Raw genomic sequence first — 22676 nt, 5'->3', positions numbered from 1 at the left:
GGCATGGCCACGAAACTCATGGTGGAGGCTCAACATCCCCTTAATCCACGCTCCCCCTTTCTGATCCCCCATCCCCCCATTCACGCACACTCGCAGACACGCACCACGCATACACACACTCACTCACACTGGCATACACGCATTCATTCACGCATGCATCCATTCATTCTCGCACACATCCATACACGCATTCACACTGACATGCAGACATGCATTCACATCTCCAATCTGGCATGCATTCACACACATGCATACACCCACGCAAACAACACTACACACACATACGCATACACGCACACACTCACACATTCATGCACACAACCCCACATACACACACACAACACCTCCCACACACCTTCCCTGTCGGAAGCTCAACTTACCTGCATCCAGGGGGTCTTCCTGTAGGGAACGGGACGGGGCGCTGCTACCGTAAGCAGCGCCCGCCAGCAGAACACCGCCAGTCCGTATCATGTGTCATGATACGGCTGGCGGCGGTCTACTGGCATGGCGGTGCTGGTGGTAGCAGCGCCACCTTACCACCATCCACCAGTATGGCCACAGCTGGAATTCCGCCCTTCTTGTGGTGGAAGTCCGGCTGGGGTCATAATTTGGCAGATGGATGGTAGCCACGGCGACGGTCCTTTGGCGGCTGTCGCCGCGACAGTATGCGGCTTATACCACAATTGTTATAATGTAGGCCTTAAGTCACCAAATAACAGGGCACGTGAAGTCTAGGCAAAATATGTAGCTGGTATTTAAAGTTAACATTAAAAAAAACATAAAATAAAACACACTGAGAACCAGGTTTGACACTGAAGAGAAAAGAACTACATATATGTGGATGGGAACAATGTGCACAGGCTTTGTGCTTTAAACTCAAAGTGAAGGGAGCCAATGGGCAATACGGGCTGGCCCACTGCCCAAATTTATATGCTGTGTTCTATGTAAATGACAGTTAAACATATTAATATATGAATCTTGCCTTTCTAGCTAGTATGTATGAGATTTATGGAAAAAAAACTACACGTTTCCGAGATGTTCAACATCCATACATTCTGTTTACAAAGAAATGTATACATATAAAGTGTCTTTTCTTGTGCAGTTTCTTTGGGCTAGGCGGACCAAGCCAGTCTTTTACTGCATAAATGAGAGAGAAAGAGTGCATCAAGTTTCAGAGCAACCAGCTGTTGGGAAAGAATGGATTGTTTGTGGAGACACTCAATAAACAAAGTCCAAATGCACTGGCGTTGTGAACGACACACACAATGGGCTGCAGTGTTTACTTTCCAAAGAACACTCTTGACGGATCCATCACATTTGCATAGGCCTGTTATTGGCAAAAATGTGCTCTAAAAGAGCCGAAGTGAGCGACACCCCCAGAAGCATGATCCTAACCCACAGGGCACTTGTTTGTTTTGCACTTTGGACACGCTGCCTTGTACAACCACCACAGGGTAAACCAAGGGGTTGTTATCGTGGCATCCGCGTGCGCTGATTAAAGCTGTGGCACGCCTAGTCTCGGAGATTCATGGAAATGTCTGCCTGTGGCTCAATGGTCAGAGGGATGGCTGACGAAGTGCCTCTTCTTTATTTAGGTGAGCAGCCTTGTGATATCCCACAATCCACTGCACAACTAGATTTTCATGTGTTACGAGGTATTTTGCAGCTTCACACAATGAACACCAATGAAGGGGTGAGCTGGCCAGGGTGTATATGGACCACTGCTTCAGTCACCAATAAGATAAGTGTGAATAATCCATTTGTCGGTGGAAAGAAGTGTCCGTAACACACTAGGTGTCATGAACAACTCTGTTATAGTAGTTCCTATATCTTTAAACACGCTAATTCAACAATACAATATGATCTTTACTGAGGGAGCTCATGGTGCAGTGAGGCAAGGTGGCTATCACATGCAGTGATTCAGACAGAAATCCGGGGGATGCCAGCACTGGTGGATGTGATGCAGTTGGCCAACTAGGAATTCAGTAGGTGGTAGAAGTGTCTGAGTCGTTTACTCTTCTTCCAGATGTAACCTTCAATCTATGTGCAGAGAAACCAATAACATCCCTTAGCGATTAGGGGATCTATTCCTATTTCTAAGAGGCTTCTCAGAAACTTGAGCTCACTAGCGACATACATCTTCATCGAGACCTCACCCAGAACACCTATTATGTCTGGATGGGCTAGGCTTTCCACCGAAGGGAGATCTTATTAGAGAAGTGTTTAGTGGTGGGATCTGTGCTGTAAATAAAATTTTCTTGGGTCCTCTCTATACTCGGAAAAGGTTAAAAAGAAAGATAATGGTGGTGGGGACAGTTTGTGATCTCTAGTACCAAAACGCGGGTCTTCAAGTTCCAGCCACTATAGCTCAGCCCAGATGGGTCTTGTGGCTTTCCTCACAACCTATAATAGCAGATCCCTGACTATGATATGCAAGGAGTTTTTCTTATGCTATGACTTTAATATATTAGTTATAGCTAAACCTATCATTTTCTGTGAGACAAATATATTCAATCATGCAAGTCACACTTATGCAACCACTCAAACCTGCGGCTGGGGAGAGAAACATAAACAGACTATCCAAAGTCATGTTGTCCAGTAAATAAGGACCATCTTACCATTGGTGATCACTGCAAACCATATGAAAGAGGGATTGTGTTATATCATATGTGCAGGCAAAAACATGCACAATAGACAACAAGCAGTGTGTTCTTGGTATCAGCCATCAAGGGTGTGCTGTACATATATCCACAGAGGTGAATAGTGACAGTGCGGTCATCACTCATGCAGGTCATGGGTATGAGTCAACATTAGTGCAAATGACAGGGCATTCTGCACAGCCTAGGGAATTTAGTGTGGTGAGAGACCTTGTGTTCACAAACTATAAGGATAAAATCAAGATGTAGTTTTTGCGCCCAATAGGTCAATAGTATAAGGCCCTCTTTCAGTAACACCAAGGAACTGTGACTTACTTCATCAAGGATATCATCCGGATTCTTCACCTATTTGTTTCACCAAATCCCTGCATATGAACGAAACCAATCATGGCAGAGTCCTAAATACTTAACTGACGAGATGCATCATAGCTCCGCCGCCTTACCTGCATCCGTACATCAAGGTACCACCCCCCTAATGTGGTCTCTAACCATGAGAGGACATGTCCACCTCATTGTGTGTTCCACATATCGAGGGTGTAGGCGAAATGTCAATGAATGAGGCTGCACACAGTTTCTCAAAACAGGGAGGGAATTATGGCTGTAAAGAAACATACAAAGTACAAGAGGTCCCTAAACACATAAATATGTCGAATTCCCACTGTACTTCATTTTCAGGAACAGAAATATGGTTGTAATGGAAACCAAACAGTACAGGTTGTGCAAGAATTGTGCAAAAAAATTGGAATTATTCCTGAAATGCACCCATTCACACCTGGCACGAACAATGATTAATTGAAGTGATATGGCGGAGAGGAACAGAGTGTAAAAAATGGGGGAATTTTCTACTTTCATGACTGATTGGCTCCAACAAAAACATATACTGCTGTTCAACACAACTGTGGGTAGCAATGCCGGGTTCATACAGGAAGGTTAAAATACTGATATTACCAAGGTCAAATTAAACCTTAAGCTATTGCCTTAAAGCAAACAGGAAGAGGGTAAAGAGAAATAGCCCATATAATCCCTTCTGAGTAGACCACGGAAAAGGTGGGTAAACCATATATTGAGTTCTCATTTATTAATTGTCAGCCATAGTATATTGTCATTTAATCCCTTTCTGTGTGTTCCCAGAAGATAGATCGTTATTCTCTTTCAAAGATAATTATTTCTGCCTTCTTGGTCATATCCACTAGTTGTACTAATATAACCCAGTTGAAGTCTTTCACAGTGTCTTCTTGTGAAATAAAATGGTTGCTCAACTTTGTTGTAACATTCTTGCCCCTTATGTTACCCCAATGTTCACAAATCCTAATCCGGATCTTTCTGAAAGTCAGGCCTATGTACTCTCATATCACATGCGCATGCGATCATATATACTACGTGTGAAGATTTACAGATTGTATGTTATGTTACTCCAAAACCCTTTTTCTAGTCCTTGGCCTTCAGCCTCATTCCTCTCTAAGGTCATGGAACTCCTCTGTGACTTGCAATATCCTTATAATTTACAGCAGAGGTACTTTAACCCATACCTAACGTAGATGGTCCTTAGCAACATGAGCTTAGAAGATTGCACTGCACAATTTAGTTTTTTTTTCCTGACTTGTGTTGCCTTTCAAGTATTTATCCTGAATTTGTGTTTATGTCATAATAATAGTGTGCTAAGACATGCCTCGATTACTAACAGATAATCTTAATTACACCATGTCCATGTATTCTTTGTATCAGTCCTGGATTCCCTCCCTGTTCGGGTATAGGTTCCAACCACAGGGAGGGCTTTGGTATTTATTAGAATGGAACACAGATGCTTTTTACAGAGGCAGAAAGGGAATTATGCACTTTCAACTCCCCAAACCTCAATCTAAGACCTCAGGGGTGAACTTGTGCTCTATAGATTCATCTGTTAATTTATGTTAGAGTACTGTCGCATACACCTCTGCTCTACATATTGTTTCATGGTGTACAGTACCTTCTGCTCATGTTGCAGGAATCTCTGGAAGTCGTGCAAGTGAACTGCTGAAGAGTCTGATCGGTCCGTGTTCCTAAAAACAGAAACAAACCCAGAGTAAAGGCATGGACAAACCAAAACATCGATCATACGGCCAACTTGCTGAACCATAAATTCACCACAGTCATGACCAAAGGGCAATATCTACGCTGGCACAGCCTCTGACTAGTACACACATGAATACAGAGACCCATGATCATTTTTCTAAATCATATGGATAGCACATATAAAGAGAAAGTTGCAGGGACAGCATTGGGTGATAATGTGGATATTATCTTGTGGTGGGAAGGAGCACAGTGCCATAATCATATTTAAGTGCTTAGAGGTGAAAGAATCACTGAGGAGGTCCTAAGGAATCACTGTGTGCCTTGCTTCTTTGCATATATTAGACAAGCATTAAGGGTTTAGTGTCCAAATGCACTTGAAGATTGCACTAACTATAGGCTGGCCATGACGTTCTGTGGCCAGGAAGAACTTTGACACCTCTCCAATCTGTCCATTTCTTACTCTGACCCTAAGGGCCATCACCATCTCCTGCCTTTTTTAGTACATTTATTCCTAAACGTACACAGTGCAGTATAAAATACTTTTGCCTCCATCACCTCTACCGGAAGGGTGCTCTTGGCATCCAATCTGGGATTGTCAGCTAAACACCTATCGGCAACAAACCTATGATACATGCCCACATTTGTCTACAGAGGGGACACTGCTTCACACCTACACTAACAGACCTACACTAGTTGTTAGTGAAAAAGAGTAAAGATTAAGCCAAATAACAGGGTGCAAAAAATCTTTGACTGGCGTTAGTCATCAAATTTAACATTGAGACCAGACCCTATGACCATGACCCACTCTTGCCCTCTTGGTTTACTGATAGGTTACAAGTTCAGGAAAGGGGAAAGATGTGGTGGATCATTCTCAGTAAGGGATGCCTAGCATCTGAGCTCACTACTGCTAGTTCTCAGGAGTGAGTACATGCACCCAATGTTCAGAAAGTGCCCTCAGTGTTTCTATGGTACATCTGTCTTAAGTAAACCGAGGCTTCTTCAAGTATCTAACATTATAAAAAAACTAAATAAAACCAAACAAAGCTAAAGTGCTTGGAGTTAAGCCTAACTCAGTTACACACAGCCCAGTGATGGTTCAGACAGTGGGGCCACACAACTGCAGAAGCAGGGATGGCAATGTCTGAATTAATATTATCCACTCATAATTAGTCTGGGCTTCGAAGGTTTGAAAGGACTGGATTGAAGAATTACCATTGGCTGAGATTAAGTCAAGTATTCCACTCACCATTTTTGATTTCTCATACATTGCACATAGCTGCTGTTAAGAAAATCTCTCTGATACTGAGAGGTGCACAAGCACAACGGTGTCTGGACTGTGAAGGCCACAGCAGATAAGGCCCAAAGTTGCCTGGACTAAGAAATGTGAGATGTCAGGACACACGTGGCCTGGATTGGGACAGGACCACAGGCAAGGACACATGTCGCCTGGATTGTGATAGCATCAGATGCAAGAACACAAGAAACCTGGATTATGATAACACCAGGTGCAGGGACATAAGAAGCCTGTAGTGTGATAGCAACAGGTGCAGGGATATTAGTAACCTGGATTGTGACAGCACCAGGTGCAGGGAAATAATTGGCATGGATTGTGACAGCACCAGCTGCAGGGATACAAGGGGCCCAAATTGTGGTAGCACCACATGCAGTGACATTAGTAGCCTGGATTGTGATAGCACCAGATGCAGGGACAAAAGTGACCTAAACTGTGATAACAGCCACGGCTGGGCCAAAGTAGCCTGGAACAGCAGCGGGTGTAGGGACACAAGTGGCCTGGACTGTGACACCACCAGGTGTAAGGGCACAAGTGACCTGAATTGTGATAGTACCAGATGCAGGGACACAAGTGGCCTGGATTCTGACAACACCAGGTGTAGGAGCTCAAGTGGCCTGGATTCTGACAGCAACAGGTGTAGGTGGTATAAGTGGATTGGATTTGATTGTCACAGCACCATGTGCAGGGACACAAAGTGGCTTGGCTGTGAAAGCATCACTTACAGGAGCAGAAAAGGGACTTGGATTGTAACAACAGGGGGTAGATGCCAGGCACAAAATGTCTTGCATCATGACAGCACTGTAGGCAATTTATGGAGACTTGTTTAGACCAGAAGGTGATCTGTCAGTGCCCTTAAAGTGCAGGAGGTCACGTTCCCAGATCTTGTAACTGGAAGGCATAGCAACCACAAAACAGAGGAGCTTTGTCTGGTGGCACATCGAGGATATGTGATTCCTCAACCTGTAACCTTCATTCTCAAAGTGCTCTGGCACTGACAACACAGTATGATGAACAGTTTCTGCGTGCCCTGGCAAGCTGCTATGGACTGAATGCTTTACAACCCAAACAGCGGTCACCAAGCAGTCATCAATAAACTCTGTGGAAGAGCTAAGATCTTTCTAATCTATCCAATGAATTGCACTTAAAAGGAACTCTATATCTACCACATGTGCTGCACCACCTTCAAAACTTACCACATCACCTACTAACAACACCCCAGTCTACTGGGCTGAAACACTACAACTCAGAAGGCGAATGTAGCAATAAAGTCACAATATCCAGAGTGAAAAGCAAGACATGCAAAAGAACAGACTAGGGCACAAGCCCTCTCAAAGTACACACAAAAGCTATGAGATCAGCTTCCCAGCAGAAATCAGGCTCACTCCTTCACTTCTCAATTTCAGAAAGGAGTTGAGAATGCTTTGCTACAAAACAAACTCCTATTCCAACAGATATACAAAATATTGAGCTCCTCTCAGCCCCTATGCCCATCTAGAAGACAAGCTTCTCCACTCTGCAAAAGGGCTGAATGTATCTTTACGCTTTAGTATGGAAAGAGCTCCAGGACTTGCCAACTTTCTTCAATGAATCCCAAACCATCATGCATACCTACATAGGCACCTATAGAGGTACTGTGTGACAGCTGTGATATGGAAATGTTGTTGATAATTGCAATTGACTAGGATTTAATTATTGGTAGAAGATTTTCTGTAGATCTCTCTTTTCACTTCACTATGCGATTTTCTCTTTTCTTTAGCGCTCTGTTATATCTTCTCTTCAACCACCCACTTCCTCCTGAATCTTCACTTATTTCACATCTAGTATACATTTTCTCTTTATCTTTCCAGGTACCTGGAGAGTAAGGTGCTGACGGGATGTATAAGGTTAATAAATGGAAGTATTGTCTTTCATCCAGGCTCAACGAATGCCATACCTTTCCATCGCGGGGTTACAGTATTACATATTTAGGGTTGCTACTACCTCACTTCCTAAATATCAGAGTAGTGGGTGCTGTAATGAATACACTATCACACCGAATTAGGGTCACCCGGTAACCTTCTGAATATGCTTCTATTGAACATAAAGCTCCTTGAAACTCTAATGGACCAATATCAGCTACAACAGATGGTTGTAGGTTCTAACACAATTGACACGCTTCATTATGAGACCCTAGGAGTTAATGCACAAGCTCCTCCCGGGACATTAGTTTGTTGCTGTGTGTACACATCATTATTATAATTGAGGCCTTACCCAAGAATAAACACAGATGATGACTCATTCTTGAATTCGTCAAGAATCTGGAAAGGAAAAAATAATGCTTTTCAGTATTTACACTGTTGGTGGATACTATTATCACTGTGTGATTGATATTGAGATAGGCAACAATTGTCTTGGTCATTTCTGTTGAAATTAAACAATGTAAAACACCCACTTCCATGTCTAGAAACAGATTCAAAATGGTAAGTAGAAAAGTTTCTCAGTAATTACTGAAAATGTGTGCCTATAAAGGGAATGTATGTTTCTGTGAGACGCTGTCTTGTATATCACTTAATTATAGAATATTATAATTAGCAGTGGCTCCCAGAGGCTGTATTACATACAGTGCTAATGGGCGCAATGGACGTGTATGCCATTTTTTTGCCCCCTGGAACCTGTAGTATTACAGAGGAGGCCTCAGATGCTTGTGAGGCCTCTTCTGTAATGCTGATAGAGCTAGCACATATGTAGTACTAGCGCTATATTGAAAGGGTGCTTCCTCTGAATCACTTTGCATCTGCCCCGCACACTATTAGGCATGGGAGCACAGAGGCAAACAAGCCCTTATGTGCGCTGTCCGAGCACCCCCGAGGGCAGCCCTGTGGAAGGGGGGAAAGGGTTTCCCGGACCCTGCAGACTCCCCTTTGCAGCCAGGTACAGTCACTTACTGCACCAGCCTGCAGGGGAATTCCTCTTTATTGTGCAGTCGGCTGCCGCCTGCACTGTGAAGCATGGAGCGGCTTTGAATCAGCCGCTCTGTATCTCACTGAACGTGCTGCACGAAGGGTTGGCACGAGCTCACGGCTGCCCTGGAGCCGTATTACATAAAGTGCCCAGTGGGTGCAATGGGCGTTTGTGCCTGCTTTTTGCACCCCAGGGAACTTTGGTATTAAAGAAGCAGCCATAGATGCTTGTGCGCCCCCTTCTGTAATACAAACAGAGGTATCATCAAAGAACGTTCCATCATTTGCATGGGGCATGACTCCATGGAAAAGAGGGAATCACTTTGCCTCTGTGCTCGCGCTGTATTACTAACGTAGAACTTCTTTTGTTTTGAAACTGTATAAATTATGTCAGCTAATATTTATGTTGTTGCTTTCATTTCTGTTGGGAAAAATAAATAATGAATATGAATGGAAGGGATTTTGTAATCAAATTGGGGAAGGAGGAGAAGTGTACTTTATGAATTTAAGGTATGTTTAACAGGATAGTATTATCAGATTATGAGCAGATGATAATTAGTGAAATGTGGGCATTTTTTGCTGTGAGAATTGTGGATGAACAATTATCTTGCGCAATGTCAGGCCATTTGGCCAGAATTTGGTTTGTGTAATCTAATTATTACAATGTACATCTCCTCTGAACATGTTTGAATGGTTACATGAAACTGTAAAGTGAGTCTGTTTTCCACACAGATCATCAATGATGATGGTCTGTTTTTTTATTTTCATTCTTTCTCATTAGGACGTTATAAACATGTTTTTTAAGGGAATTGGGCTCAGGCTTTTGTTTTTGGTTGTGAAGAAGATCATTAGATCGAAAAGCGTTGTTGAATAAACTTTTTCTCTTGAACCCCGGTCTTGGGGTACGTATTTAGTGTCCGTACGAGCTTTGCTTGCACGTGGTGGAAGTGATCGGCACCAGCTGAGTGATGATATATACATATATATATATATATATAAGATTTTTTTCTATCAAAGTACATGTATGATATGTTTCTTAAATATTGTAAATTCATACTTACCTGCATGTACTTTACCTTCATGATATTTTGGTAGTTAATATTTCGAAGGCTCTGTTTGCATAGTACAATATGTTTGTACTCAATACTTTACATACAACCGTAAATTATTGCTATAGAGATTGATTGTATGTAAATGTATCTCTCATGGAGATCCTTAAAATGTGCCCCGGCTTGTGAAATTATAGACTTGCTGTTCATAGCAACAGAGGGATATCATGACTACATGCTGACAGCTCCACTTTCCCTGCCGACCACAGTCCCTTCATTATATTCCCTGACTGAGCAAATCCCTTAAGACTTTGGGTGTATCCCAACAGTGTCTTCGCCCGGCAGTGGCGTAACGAAACTTGCAGGGGCCCCCATGGACGTGATTTAGGGGTCGACAGTTGCTATCCCTGGTACTGCCTTTTACACCCCTGGACACAGAGGTGGCAGATTCTGTGCCAACTCGTCGTTATGGGCGTCAGCTGGGGCACCATTCTCTTCGCTTTCTGTCAATTTATCACACTAATAGTGAATAATGATATATTATTCACTATTAGTGTAACAAAAATGGAGAATAATTAGCCCCCCCCCCCTCCCTTGCAATGCACATGGAGGGCCTCTCCCGGCCCACCAACCTTTGACTTTTGCTGACGGGCCCCCTAGAGCTCCGGGGCCTCTCCGCACCGCGGGGGATGCGGGACCTTCTGTTATGCCAGTCCCCTCAATGAATTCCAGCCTGCAAACCTGTGGCTACTGGTGTGATCTTACCGTTTTCTGCTGCTCATACATAAGTTTCTTGTAAAACAGATGAAACTGCTCAAAACTGAGATCCTCCTTGGGTGCCCCGACTTCCTGTGAAAAGGGATATTTTTGTTACAGAAACATCGCGGCAGCAAATCAGAATTAAAAACATACGCCTGCAGGGTTTGATGCGTCTTAAAGCAAGGGCCCCTATGTACAAATGACACAACTATCGCTTTACATACAAAAGGAGCCCTGTCCTCTGGCAGCACCTTACACAGGTGTGAGACCTCTTTCTCTCCTCATGTAACCGCGAAGCTCCGGAGTGTTGTCATGGTGATACCTCACAATCCTGCCACAAAGGGACATGGAATTCAGACTACAGCCAATCAGGTGCAAGAAGCAGGCTACGGAATATTGAGGTACAGCATCGCTATCTCATTTCAATGCGCTCATAGCAAATTAAAAAGAACTGCGAGTGGTGGTAATCTGTGGACAAACGTTCTGTGGATGCATGTTATGCAAGTCCGTGCGCTGTTTTTAAACGTGTTGTTATGAATCATATAGTAAATAGTCTCTGACGTGTGACTTACAGTGCAATTTATTAGAAGGAAAGGAGGTTCTTATTTCGTCGTGTTTCTTATTTACTGAATCATCATAGCAAAAATCAAAACATTTTAAATGTAAGAAACATGAGTATACAACGAATAAGGCCTTTAGGTTCAGGTAAATCAAGACAATGAACCAATGAAACTCATCTATGCACTCATTTTGAGCTACTTTTTTTTCCACATATATCGATATTCTCATCGGAGGTAGGAGGGTCGCTGTTTTGTTTTTTCAGTCCTGTACGATTCATTTGTCGATTTTCATTATGTTGTACCAATTATCTGCTTCATGACTTGCTAGTTTTGCATTCTTGTACTTTACATTGTTCAATCTACAGGGAGTGCAGAATTATTAGGCAAGTTGTATTTTTGAGGATTAATTTTATTATTGAACAACAACCATGTTCTCAATGAACCCAAAAAACTCATTAATATCAAAGCTGAATATTTTTGGAAGTAGTTTTTAGTTTGTTTTTAGTTTTAGCTATGTTAGGGGGATATCTGTGTGTGCAGGTGACTATTACTGTGCATAATTATTAGGCAACTTAACAAAAAAAAATATATACCCATTTCAATTATTTATTATTACCAGTGAAACCAATATAACATCTCAACATTCGCAAATATACATTTCTGACATTCAAAAACAAAACAAAAACAAATCAGTGACCAATATAGCCACCTTTCTTTGCAAGGACACTCAAAAGCCTGCCATCCATGGATTCTGTCAGTGTTTTGATCTGTTCACCATCAACATTGCGTGCAGCAGCAACCACAGCCTCCCAGACACTGTTCAGAGAGGTGTACTGTTTTCCCTCCTTGTAAATCTCACATTTGATGATGGACCACAGGTTCTCAATGGGGTTCAGATCAGGTGAACAAGGAGGCCATGTCATTAGATTTCCTTCTTTTATACCCTTTCTTGCCAGCCACGCTGTGGAGTACTTGGACGCGTGTGATGGAGCATTGTCCTGCATGAAAACCATGTTTTTCTTGAAGGATGCAGACTTCTTCCTGTACCACTGCTTGAAGAAGGTGTCTTCCAGGAACTGGCAGTAGGACTGGGAGTTGAGCTTGACTCCATCCTCAACCCGAAAAGGCCCCACAAGCTCATCTTTGATGATACCAGCCCAAACCAGTACTCCACCTCCACCTTGCTGGCGTCTGAGTCGGACTGGAGCTCTCTGCCCTTTACCAATCCAGCCACGGGCCCATCCATCTGGCCCATCAAGACTCACTCTCATTTCATCAGTCCATAAAACCTTAGAAAAATCAGTCTTGAGATATTTCTTGGCCCAGTCTTGACGTTTCAGCTTGTGTGTCTTGTTCAGTGGTGGTCGTCTTTCAGCCTTTCTTACCTTGGCCATGTCTCTGAGTATTGCACACCTTGTGCTTTTGGGCACTCCAGTGATGTTGCAGCTCTGAAATATGGCCAAACTGGTGGCAAGTGGCATCGTGGCAGCTGCACGCTTGACTTTTCTCAGTTCATGGGCAGTTATTTTGCGCCTTGGTTTTTCCACACGCTTCTTGCGACCCTGTTGACTATTTTGAATGAAACGCTTGATTGTTCGATGATCACGCTTCAGAAGCTTTGCAATTTTAAGAGTTCTGCATCCCTCTGCAAGATATCTCACTATTTTTGACTTTTCTGAGCCTGTCAAGTCCTTCTTTTGACCCATTTTGCCAAAGGAAAGGAAGTTGCCTAATAATTATGCACACCTGATATAGGGTGTTGATGTCATTAGACCACACCCCTTCTCATTACAGAGATGCACATCACCTAATATGCTTAATTGGTAGTAGGCTTTCGAGCCTATACAGCTTGGAGTAAGACAACATGCATAAAGAGGATGATGTGGTCAAAATACTCATTTGCCTAATAATTCTGCACTCCCTGTAAAGTTTGTTGTTTACCCTTCCAGCTTCATCGCTGGTGACGTTTCTAACTGTAATATTTAACAAAGCCTTCTGCTTCCTACTTTGCCGTACCAGGGAAGGAGGGCCTGGGAAGGAAGATATAAGGTGGCGCACCTGCCTGCTATCATGTCCTGCTGACCTAAGCCTCATGCTTCCACGCACATTTTAGGTGGGTGCACCTCCATTAGAGCCCCGCCACGTGTTTCCCCATCCAGAGGTTCTTTCTTGTGAATTAATTCTGTTCTTCGGATACAATATTGCCCTAGGTAATCTATGTCACCCTGATCTCAGTGACCTGAAATATTTCAAAGCAAACAATTAGATCTGTTTCTGAATGATGAACTACTGTTGTATTTCCGCCAAAGATAAACTCAGTGTGAATCACAGGCACAACGAGGCACTATATCACTTTCTGATCTGCCACAATCTCCTCTCAGTGAAAGAGAAGGCTGGTGTTAGGGGATATAATCTTATGGTTAACGTTAAATTCAACGGGATGATTCGAAAGCCATCATGTCAGCAATGGTGAGCCTACCTAAATCTCTGGGAGACCCACTTTCAGATCATTATTCCCCTCTTGTAAAATCACTAAAATGGAAGAAATACTTAAAATCTCAGGTTGATCTTAAGAAACTGTTTGCTGGGCAAACACACAACAACATAATATCAAATCAATAGATGGGGGAATGTCATAAATGTCTTTTCTACTCCCATATATTCGGTGTAACCATATTCTAGGCACCCCCCCACGCAAATGCACAAACAGAGTTAGTGGGTGGGCCTTCTCTGATTTCACTCCTACAGCCTGCAATGACCTGCCCTTGCACATCAGAACCGCCTCTCCAATTCTCGAATTACACAAGAGGCTGAAGACGCGGCTCTTCGACTAGGCTCCACCAATCTAGCCCTATGCCTGACCATACTGCTCCCGCTTAAGCACTAGGATACCCCCGGGTGACTGAATGTTTTTCTAATACACATAAAGTAACATAGCCACGTGACTCTGTAAACCTCACCACAGTGCACAACCTTCAAGACATTGCATAACACGCAAGCAATTCCTAATTTGTCCCAGTGTTTCAGGTAGAGTGCCCCAGCACTGAGTTTTGAGGACAAGGGCTTTGTTTCTATCATTAAACTGTGATGCGCAACAGAAAAAAGGCAGAAAAGGGAGAAGGGAGGAAGAGAACGACAGCAAAAGGAGAAGCACAAATGAAAAAGAACTTGAAGGAATAAGACATAGTAACAGGAATTGTAGGTGGTGGAGTAAAGAGGCATGCCATGGAATCAGGACCAGGCAGCCATGCTATTCAGTCCCTAGGCATTCAACAAGGCCAGCAGTGGGCACCTAAGCAAAACTTAAGGCCGCGGTACATGTTTTTTTTTTTAAACAAAGTAGCACTGCACATAAACATAAACCAGTCTAGGTTGTGTAAACTAACCACTCTATGATACCACCCTAATCTATATAAGCTAAATAAATAAGTAAACATAAAAACCCAACACAGTGTGCACTCTATACCTCTGTAGGCATGCAACATCACTATCTGAAACGCACAGCACTCCGGAAACCGCACGCCCCTGCATACACCACATCACTGTCAGTGTTACCACTATTCATAATCTCCAAAGCACAATACTCTGCATAATCAGACCATGTCAACAAATTAAAACTGCACACCTAAATAAAACAAACACCAATCTGTGAAAACTAGGTGACTCAGTAAAAAGGAATCCCCCAAGCTCTGCGCAAGCCACACAAGTCTGCAAAGTATAACCACTTATTAAATTCCAAGCTCTCTTTGAATTTCATTGCTATTGTGTCCCACATAGTTTTTATCAAACCACACAATGTAAATGGTGATATCTCCTTAAGCCATTTCCCTGATATGTTGAACATCTCATACAATTATTTTACATTTAACTTACTCAAGGTTTGGTGCAAACTCTGCTGCTGTTTTTAATCCACTCCCCTTTATTTACACCGACGGAGAAAAAGTTCTGCTTAAGGACAGAGGGACATAAAGAGTACGATTGGCCCCAGTGCATGCAAGGAAATGCACCCCGACTGCTGGCGGGTATTACTTCAGCAATAATCAGTCAAGGGCTCCGTAAGCCTCTGGCCTCGGTGCCACTGCACCTGCTGCACCACTGATATCCTTAAGAAGGGAGTGACTCCAACAAAGCTAACCTCTGCCTCCACCTTTCTATGGACTTAATCTGCCACATCCATTTGTGCTCTGTTATCAGAGTGAATGATTACCTCAAACTTGTCTTTCAGGGCCTTCATGCTGCTGATTTTAAAATTCACGGCGGGAAGCACGGCCTTCATTTCTCGGTAGCTGATGCTGAAATCAGAGGAATACTGCATCGTTAATACAAAATCACCGCATGTGTCCAGCGTTGCCACCTCAAGCACGCAAGATGTCGGACACAATCACCTCCCAGGGTTCTAATCATGAACCAGGGCTAGCGGAAGTTACATCACACGCCATCCGACCTTTATGCTCACTCACACACACATATGCTTACATGTACATACACGATCACACGTACACTCTCTCACACATAAATGTGCTCTCATATGCGCACAAGCACCCAGCGTACATTTAAAAATATTTGTTACTTGCCTTAGTTGTCAGGAAGTTTCACATTCCAGCTAATTGGACTTCATTTGTTATTATAATAATAGTGAATATTATTATTCACTATTACTGTAATAAAACAGAAAAAAATAAGGAAATTGGAGCTCCAAAGGATGTCCATAAGGACGAGCTGCCCCATCATTCCTGGCACTGATTTTGCCAACTCTGAAGCAAGGGGTCGCAAAGAGCAAGCCAGGGGTCCCCTAAATGACGTCCGTGGTTTCAGTAGGTTAATTGCTAGCACGTTATAGAGCTTTAAGCTTCCTGGGCACCATGTAGCCATATTCATAGTATATACATATATATAGATGTTCTTTTTCATTTGTGCTTCTGCTTTTGTTACTATTTTGCCGTCGTTCTCGTCCCCCTCCTTTCCTTCCCTTTCTGCCTTTTTTCAGTGTGTGTCACAGCTTGATGAGAGAAAACATGTTCTCGTTCACGAAACTCAGTGCTGAGACACGCTACCTGAAACACAGGGGCTAATTAGGAACTGACTGTGTGATATGTAAAGTCTCCACGTTTGAGCACTGTGGTGAGGTGTACAGAGTCACGTGGCTATGTTATGTGTATTACACACACACACAAATTATATACACACAGATATATATATACACACAATCACCAAAAAACAAAGGTTACAGGGACATTATAGTCAGGTTCAGAATTTAAAAGTCCACAAAATTTAGCAGTCATAGTTAGAGCTATCTCAAATAACTATAACTCGTGCCCTAAGGTGCCTAAACCTCGCGCCCCCACCCGCAAAGTGTTCTGATCAATCATCTTAATGCAAATATTGCAGTTATATTATCAATGATGTCATAGAAGATGTCATGACTGATGTAATATTTGGGGTATTTAGCGGTGCATGGCGAGAGTGAGTTATAGTTACCTTAGGGCACAAATTATAGATACTTGAGATAACTCTAACTATAACTGCTGAATTTCAATGGTTTTGTGTATGTATATTCTGAACCTAACTGTAACATCCCTGCAACCTTTGTTATTTTAGTGAATTTCTAAGGTTTTAAAAATTCTATTTCCTAACTAAAATGTCCCTGTAACCTTTGTTTTTTACAGTACATTTCTAGGGTTCTTTTTAATGTGGCTGTGGGTTGGCCACATGCCCTGCAGCAAACACCCTGCATGCAGTCAAATCCATTCGCCGTGCATGGTGGGAGGGTTGACCGCAGGGCCTGGCCTGCAGCTAGGCTCTGTGGCCAATCCCCAAAGGTAGGCAACCATGAAGAGGGTCATGCAGCCCTCCTCCCTGGGCCAATTTTGCCCGGAGATCCATCTCCTGGGGACCGACTTTATTGTAAATGGGGAAGGGTCATGAAGCCCCCGTCCCTGGGCCAATTTCTGGCCCCAGGACCACATTTCCAGAGGTGCAGTCATAAGGGGGGTGGGGGTACGCAGCCCCCCTCCTCTGAACAATTTAGGCCCCATGGACCCCATCTCACGAGTCCCAGACATATTATGAAGATTGAGGGTGGCACACAGCCTCCCACCCCGGGCCAATAATAGCCCAGGGGACCCCATCCCTCAACCAGTAAATGGTGGGTGCCCTGGAGCCCAGCCAAGCCCCCCACTGGTTCTTTGTTGGGGTCTGTGGGGGAGCTCCAATTCCCCTGTGTCCCCAGCCAGCTCCCTGTCTGCTCCCTGCAGGCAGGAGCAATTTTTTCATCTGTTTCCCTGCCTGCTTCAGTGCGGGCAGGGAAACAGAGGAAAAGTCCGCTCCCAGCAGGAGGGAACATTTTTCATGCAGCCGCCCGCTGATAGCAGACCTAGGGCCTGATTTAGATATCGGCAGAGGGGTTACTCCATCACAAAGGTGACAGATATCCTGTCTGCCAAAATCTAAATCTAAATCACATTATATCCAATGGGATTTAGATTTCGGTGGACAAATCTGTCCCTTAGTGTTTGATCTTGCTTGACAGGAGCTTTAAAATTGGTCCCGCAAAGCGAGAGCAAACCGAGGTTTCCCAGCCTACATCAGTGAGGGCAGAAAATGGCAATGTTTCGTGGTGGGCACCCAGGGACATACCTGGGGCTTGCGCTGGATGGCCTTTTATAGCTTCGGGAGGGGGCATGTGCTCGACTTCCTTTTATGTGCACAGCAGGTCCTGGGGGGTGGGGCCCCCAAGCTGAAACGACCTGGGAGAAGTGCCACATGCTCCCCCTACCCATACTATAAAGTTAAATTCATTTGGGAGCTGGCCCACCTGGTGAGGTAAAAAAAGAGCAGGTAAACAAGCTTGCTTTTTAAATATATTTTCCCATGGATCCTCCGTGAATATGTGAGAAAATAAGAAATAAAGAAAGTAAGTTTTTGGCCACTGGCCCCACCACCAGGCCTGGGGGTCAGGGTATTCCTACCCTGCCCCTTTCTGATTTTTTTTCCATTTTTCATGGGACTCACCTGAGAAGGCTGTCACCACTTCCTGGCTGAAGTGGTGGCAGCCAATCAGATCTCATTTTGAGATCTCTTGAATTCACAGATCTGAGAGTCCCTGGATACACATAAATCTTTTTTCTTCGATAACTCCAAAACCTCTTAACATGCTTACACCAAATTACAAAAAACACTTTTTGTGGATCAACATATAGCTTTCTATTAAATTTGGCGTAATTCTATTCAGCAGATCAGGCTCTAGTTGTGTTTAAAATCCCTGTGGGAAACTGCGTGGGGAAATTTGTTTTGGGATCCCCCCTTTTTCTCAGCCCGCTTGACAAATGACCCCGAAAATTTCAAGTCAGCAGCTGCAGTGAGTGGCAAACCAGTTTCCAAAATTTTGTGAAGATTCCTCAAACGGCGCCACAGTTATTAGCAAAACGAGAAATGCTTTTCCTATCGAAACTTGGTCCTAACTATACCTACTGGTGACTGCCAGTAATAATTTATATATCATTCAGAAGGTGACAGTGCAAGTGTATTTATCTTCTGTACTGAACTCTGAAGTGCACATGCTTGACATTGGTAAGCACTTTATTAAGGATAATGCATATGAATTGGTGGTCACTATTTTGCCAGCCACAGGACAGGAAGTGCAGTTTCATTGCTATTTATCCGGTCAATGGCTAAATAGGAGGGACTGTGTTATTTGGCTGTCAGTCATGTAATTTACACTATTTACTTTGTAGCCAGGTACATAAAAGATTATGTACTGTCTGCTCGGTGGCCAGGCAAATCGCAAATATGTTTTACTTGGCTAGCAAGCGGATAAATAGGCACTTCTGGTGCAGCTATTCCGAAGCTCCTCGCACAGCTGTCTGAAGCCAATTTTTTTGTATTTCTTATTTTCATTTTACACTAGTGTAATGTATTAATTTCTGTTCATCCACTTTCTCATAGGAGAAACTTTATTTAAAAAAGAGTATAAGATGGTCTCCTCCTTACGGTTGCTCAGAGACCTTTTTAGGGTCGAGCCTGCATCGCATGCGCTTGCGCATGCGTTTCGCTAAGCGAGACGTTTTAGTAATTAAAAAGGGCTCGGAGCCCTGTCCACGTCACGTCAGTGTTTGTCATTGGCTTGTGGGCTTGCCTATTAGAATCTGCTTGATTTCATTAGTGGAAGGCACGCATACGTCATGCCTCTTCCGGTGGATAGCCCTCCTCGAGCGCATCGACCAAGTACAGAAAACATGCGAGGCTCGCTGTTTTCTGTCTGGCTTGTGGACTACTTTTTCTCTATTTTCCCAGCGCGATCTCGGTTGGCAGAAGTCGAGCACTTTACATAATATGGACCCTGTTACACAGTTAATTGCACTTTTTCCGGTTAGTACAGAAATGCACTTTTTGCAATAGGTTTCATTACCAGTGAAAAGTCGGGTTAGGAGTTTACAACGCGATCAGCTCTAACATGAGCAAACGCGAGACCCGTTGCATTGCAAATGCTTGTTTGATTTGGTGATAGTGATTTTGAAAGCCCGTTCGGATAAATAAACACAGCCCTCAAACGATTCCTCTGATGCCAGTGGGTCAAATAACTTGATAAACAGCTGTTTATCCAGCAGCCAGCTACAAAGTAGGGTTTTCTGGTACTCAGATGCCAATTGCCAAAATAGCAATTTGCGGTGCTTGACCAGCGACATCTAAAAAGGTTCTCCTATATCTTTCTCATATGGTTAAAATTCCAATACCAACTACTGTAATGGGTAGAGTAACTTGGTCGTGCAGCTCAATCCATTACTGTGGTTGTTGCATGAAAATAGTACAGCTTGTTCAGAGACCACAGCTAAATATTAACCACTAATGGAATGTTTCTACTTTCGCATTCAGCCACTGGCACTACGATGAGGACCTGTGGACAGCATTCCTGGCAAACTTCCCTTTCAGAGGCAGTAAAACAGGGTTTCCTTTCTCCAGTATCTCAGCTGTTCTTAACATTATCAAATGTAAATACTTTAGGGGCACAATATGCAACTATTATTCCTGCTGATGTGTTAAACAGTTTCCTAAGAAGCACTTGATACATTTATGATGGAAGGAAAAAACACAAGGCGAAGAGGTACTATCGTAAATAAATATGCACAGCTGTGAGCCGCCACCATGAGCCTGGGTACAGTGTCACACAGTGATGACATCATGAGCCCACATCTTTGGAGTGTCCTACCCGTCCATTCAATCTAAACAACACTCCTGTCACTTATATCAAAATTAGGCCTACCCTTTTCATTATCGGATGAAATGCTAGTTTTGCATCAGCCTTTTTCCAATTTAGCAAAGGTAAACACGTGGCCAACCCCGACTCTATGTTCTGAGACTTGAGGTAACCCCCATGAACTTTCCTTTCATCAATGCTTTCATTCTAGTTTCTTGTCTTCAACTATGTAGAAATGCAGACTGATGTCATCAATGTGCGACAGTATAGGCATTAGTCTGAGCTGTAGCCTCAATTTTACATTCCAACCAAAGGCACCATTATCCTTTACTAATAAACCAAATGGTGTACCAGTTCCGTACATACCCACATCAGCATATACTTCCGCTCTGCGGCAGGAGATGCTGTGGGTTGCTTTGCCCAGCTGTTGGAAGTTGCGTCCTAAGAAGAATTTCAAGCCAGGCATTATGACGGAAATGTTCAGAAGTATTGTGGGACATATTTTATTGTTTGTCTTAACTAACCTGAAAACCATCTAGAATTATGGATCAGCTGCTATCAATGACATAGCTGTTTTCTACAGAGGGTTTTGTCTTATTTAATTCCCCAAGCCTGAAGCTCTATCACAGTCCTATGAAGTAGCTGGGCAGGGGAAAAGTAGTCCAGGGGAATGCAGCAAAAAATGGCCACATCTACTTTAGAACCCCACCACCTCTCAAATTCTTATTATATACCCAGTGCCTTACCACCTTTCCACATCACTTTTTGAAAACACACTCACCACCTCATCTGTAAAAATACCCAATACTATTTGACCTGCAATGCACCCACACCACCCATGTAAAACCGTCACAGTCCATGGGAAAATGTAGGAAAAAATACATGCTCTCCTTCCACTGTCATACACCACCCTTGTTTAATGACTTTCCCCCACCTTATCCTAAAGTTCCACAGAAGACCAAAACTTAGGGCCTCATTATGAGGCTGGCGGTCTTGAGGCTTCAGCCTTGCGGTGGCAGTCGGACCGCCGCACTCTAGGCAGCCTGATCGCCACATTACAATCCTGGCGGTCTGACAGATGTGCCCGCCAGGAACATGGTTCTCGACGGGCTGATGGCGGTCAGACTCCTGCTCAGCCACGCTGATCACGAGTCCAGCTTCCACCAGCCTTTTCATGGCAGGCACCCCCAGCTCTGCGGTGGTCTCCTCTCCACAGGTCTGGCAGCCTGGGTTTCAGATCACTAGACTCGTGATGAGGCCCTTAGTCTCCTACCACCCTCCCACACTACTGTGTGCAGCTTCCCCCACCTAAATCCCAAACTATAACAAATACAATACACGGTCTCCTGTCTACCTTCCACACCTCCCTCTACACCTCCATTCCCCATCCTGCTCGAAGCAGAGCAGAGAACTGGCACTGGTTTACAATTCCCCGTTAGTATGGGTGTGCAAAGACATGCGCTGCCAGGAAATGGCAGCAGTTGTGATTTTTTGGCAAGACCAGAGTCTAGCATTATGCATCACTCTTTCCCCTCTACACAGCATCATAAAGAACAAAACGTACCATCACAGCAACCATGGAATTAGAATCCTTTGTCTGGCTGCATAGCCACCCTGGTGTCCCACATTCTCCCTCTTCTAAAGCTTTTACTCGACAGTTAAGTATCTTGCATCTTAACCTCAGGGAAGGCAGCTTTAAGTAGAAAAGAAGGATGTTGAGTAGTATAGCACGGTAAGAAATGATGCAGGTTATTTTGTTGAGCACTACACTGAGGATTAGATAGTTATTTTAGTAATGGTGTGTATTTTAGTATTAACAGATTATTTGTAATTTCAGATTGTGTTTCCAAGGTCAAATCTGTATGGCTGTGCAAGCACGGTAAGAAGTAGGTTTTAAAGTGCAAATAATTCATTACAAATTAATTTAACCAGATATTCAGGATAAAGCATGTGCGAACTGGACTGGAACCGTTTCTGTAGTGCATGCAACTAATTAAGTGTGGGCATTCCATTGGTTAGGCTGGATAGGTTTTACAGGACCGTGTAGGTATCATAAGTCTAGGTAGCCATTTCGGGTAGGAGGACCATACATCAACAGATAGAAAGAAGTGTCACTGAGGTGACGAGTTCATGCAGCTGGCAAAGGCAGCTGAGCAAGAAGTGATCACTTTAG

The 22676-nt window shown here is 43.5% G+C and overlaps 1 protein-coding gene across 1 annotated transcript in view; it reads right to left on the bottom strand.

Annotated features, from left to right (window-relative positions):
* Positions 1–22676, bottom strand: part of PLCG2 (phospholipase C gamma 2) — a 414427-nt gene that overhangs the window by 223142 nt on the left and 168609 nt on the right. Inside the window, exons 6-9 of the mRNA XM_069216644.1 lie at positions 15518–15602; positions 10757–10840; positions 8254–8300; positions 4624–4696 (exon numbers count right to left, since the gene is read on the bottom strand). Of these exons, the coding sequence (XP_069072745.1) occupies positions 4624–4696; positions 8254–8300; positions 10757–10840; positions 15518–15602 (289 nt within the window). The remainder of the gene's footprint in view (positions 1–4623; positions 4697–8253; positions 8301–10756; positions 10841–15517; positions 15603–22676) is intronic.

This window comes from Pleurodeles waltl, chromosome 12 (assembly GCF_031143425.1).
Source record: "Pleurodeles waltl isolate 20211129_DDA chromosome 12, aPleWal1.hap1.20221129, whole genome shotgun sequence".
Classification (NCBI taxonomy): Eukaryota; Metazoa; Chordata; class Amphibia; order Caudata; family Salamandridae; genus Pleurodeles; species Pleurodeles waltl.
The sequence above is the reverse complement of the archived record's forward strand: the minus strand, read 5'-3'. Positions and strand labels throughout refer to the sequence as shown.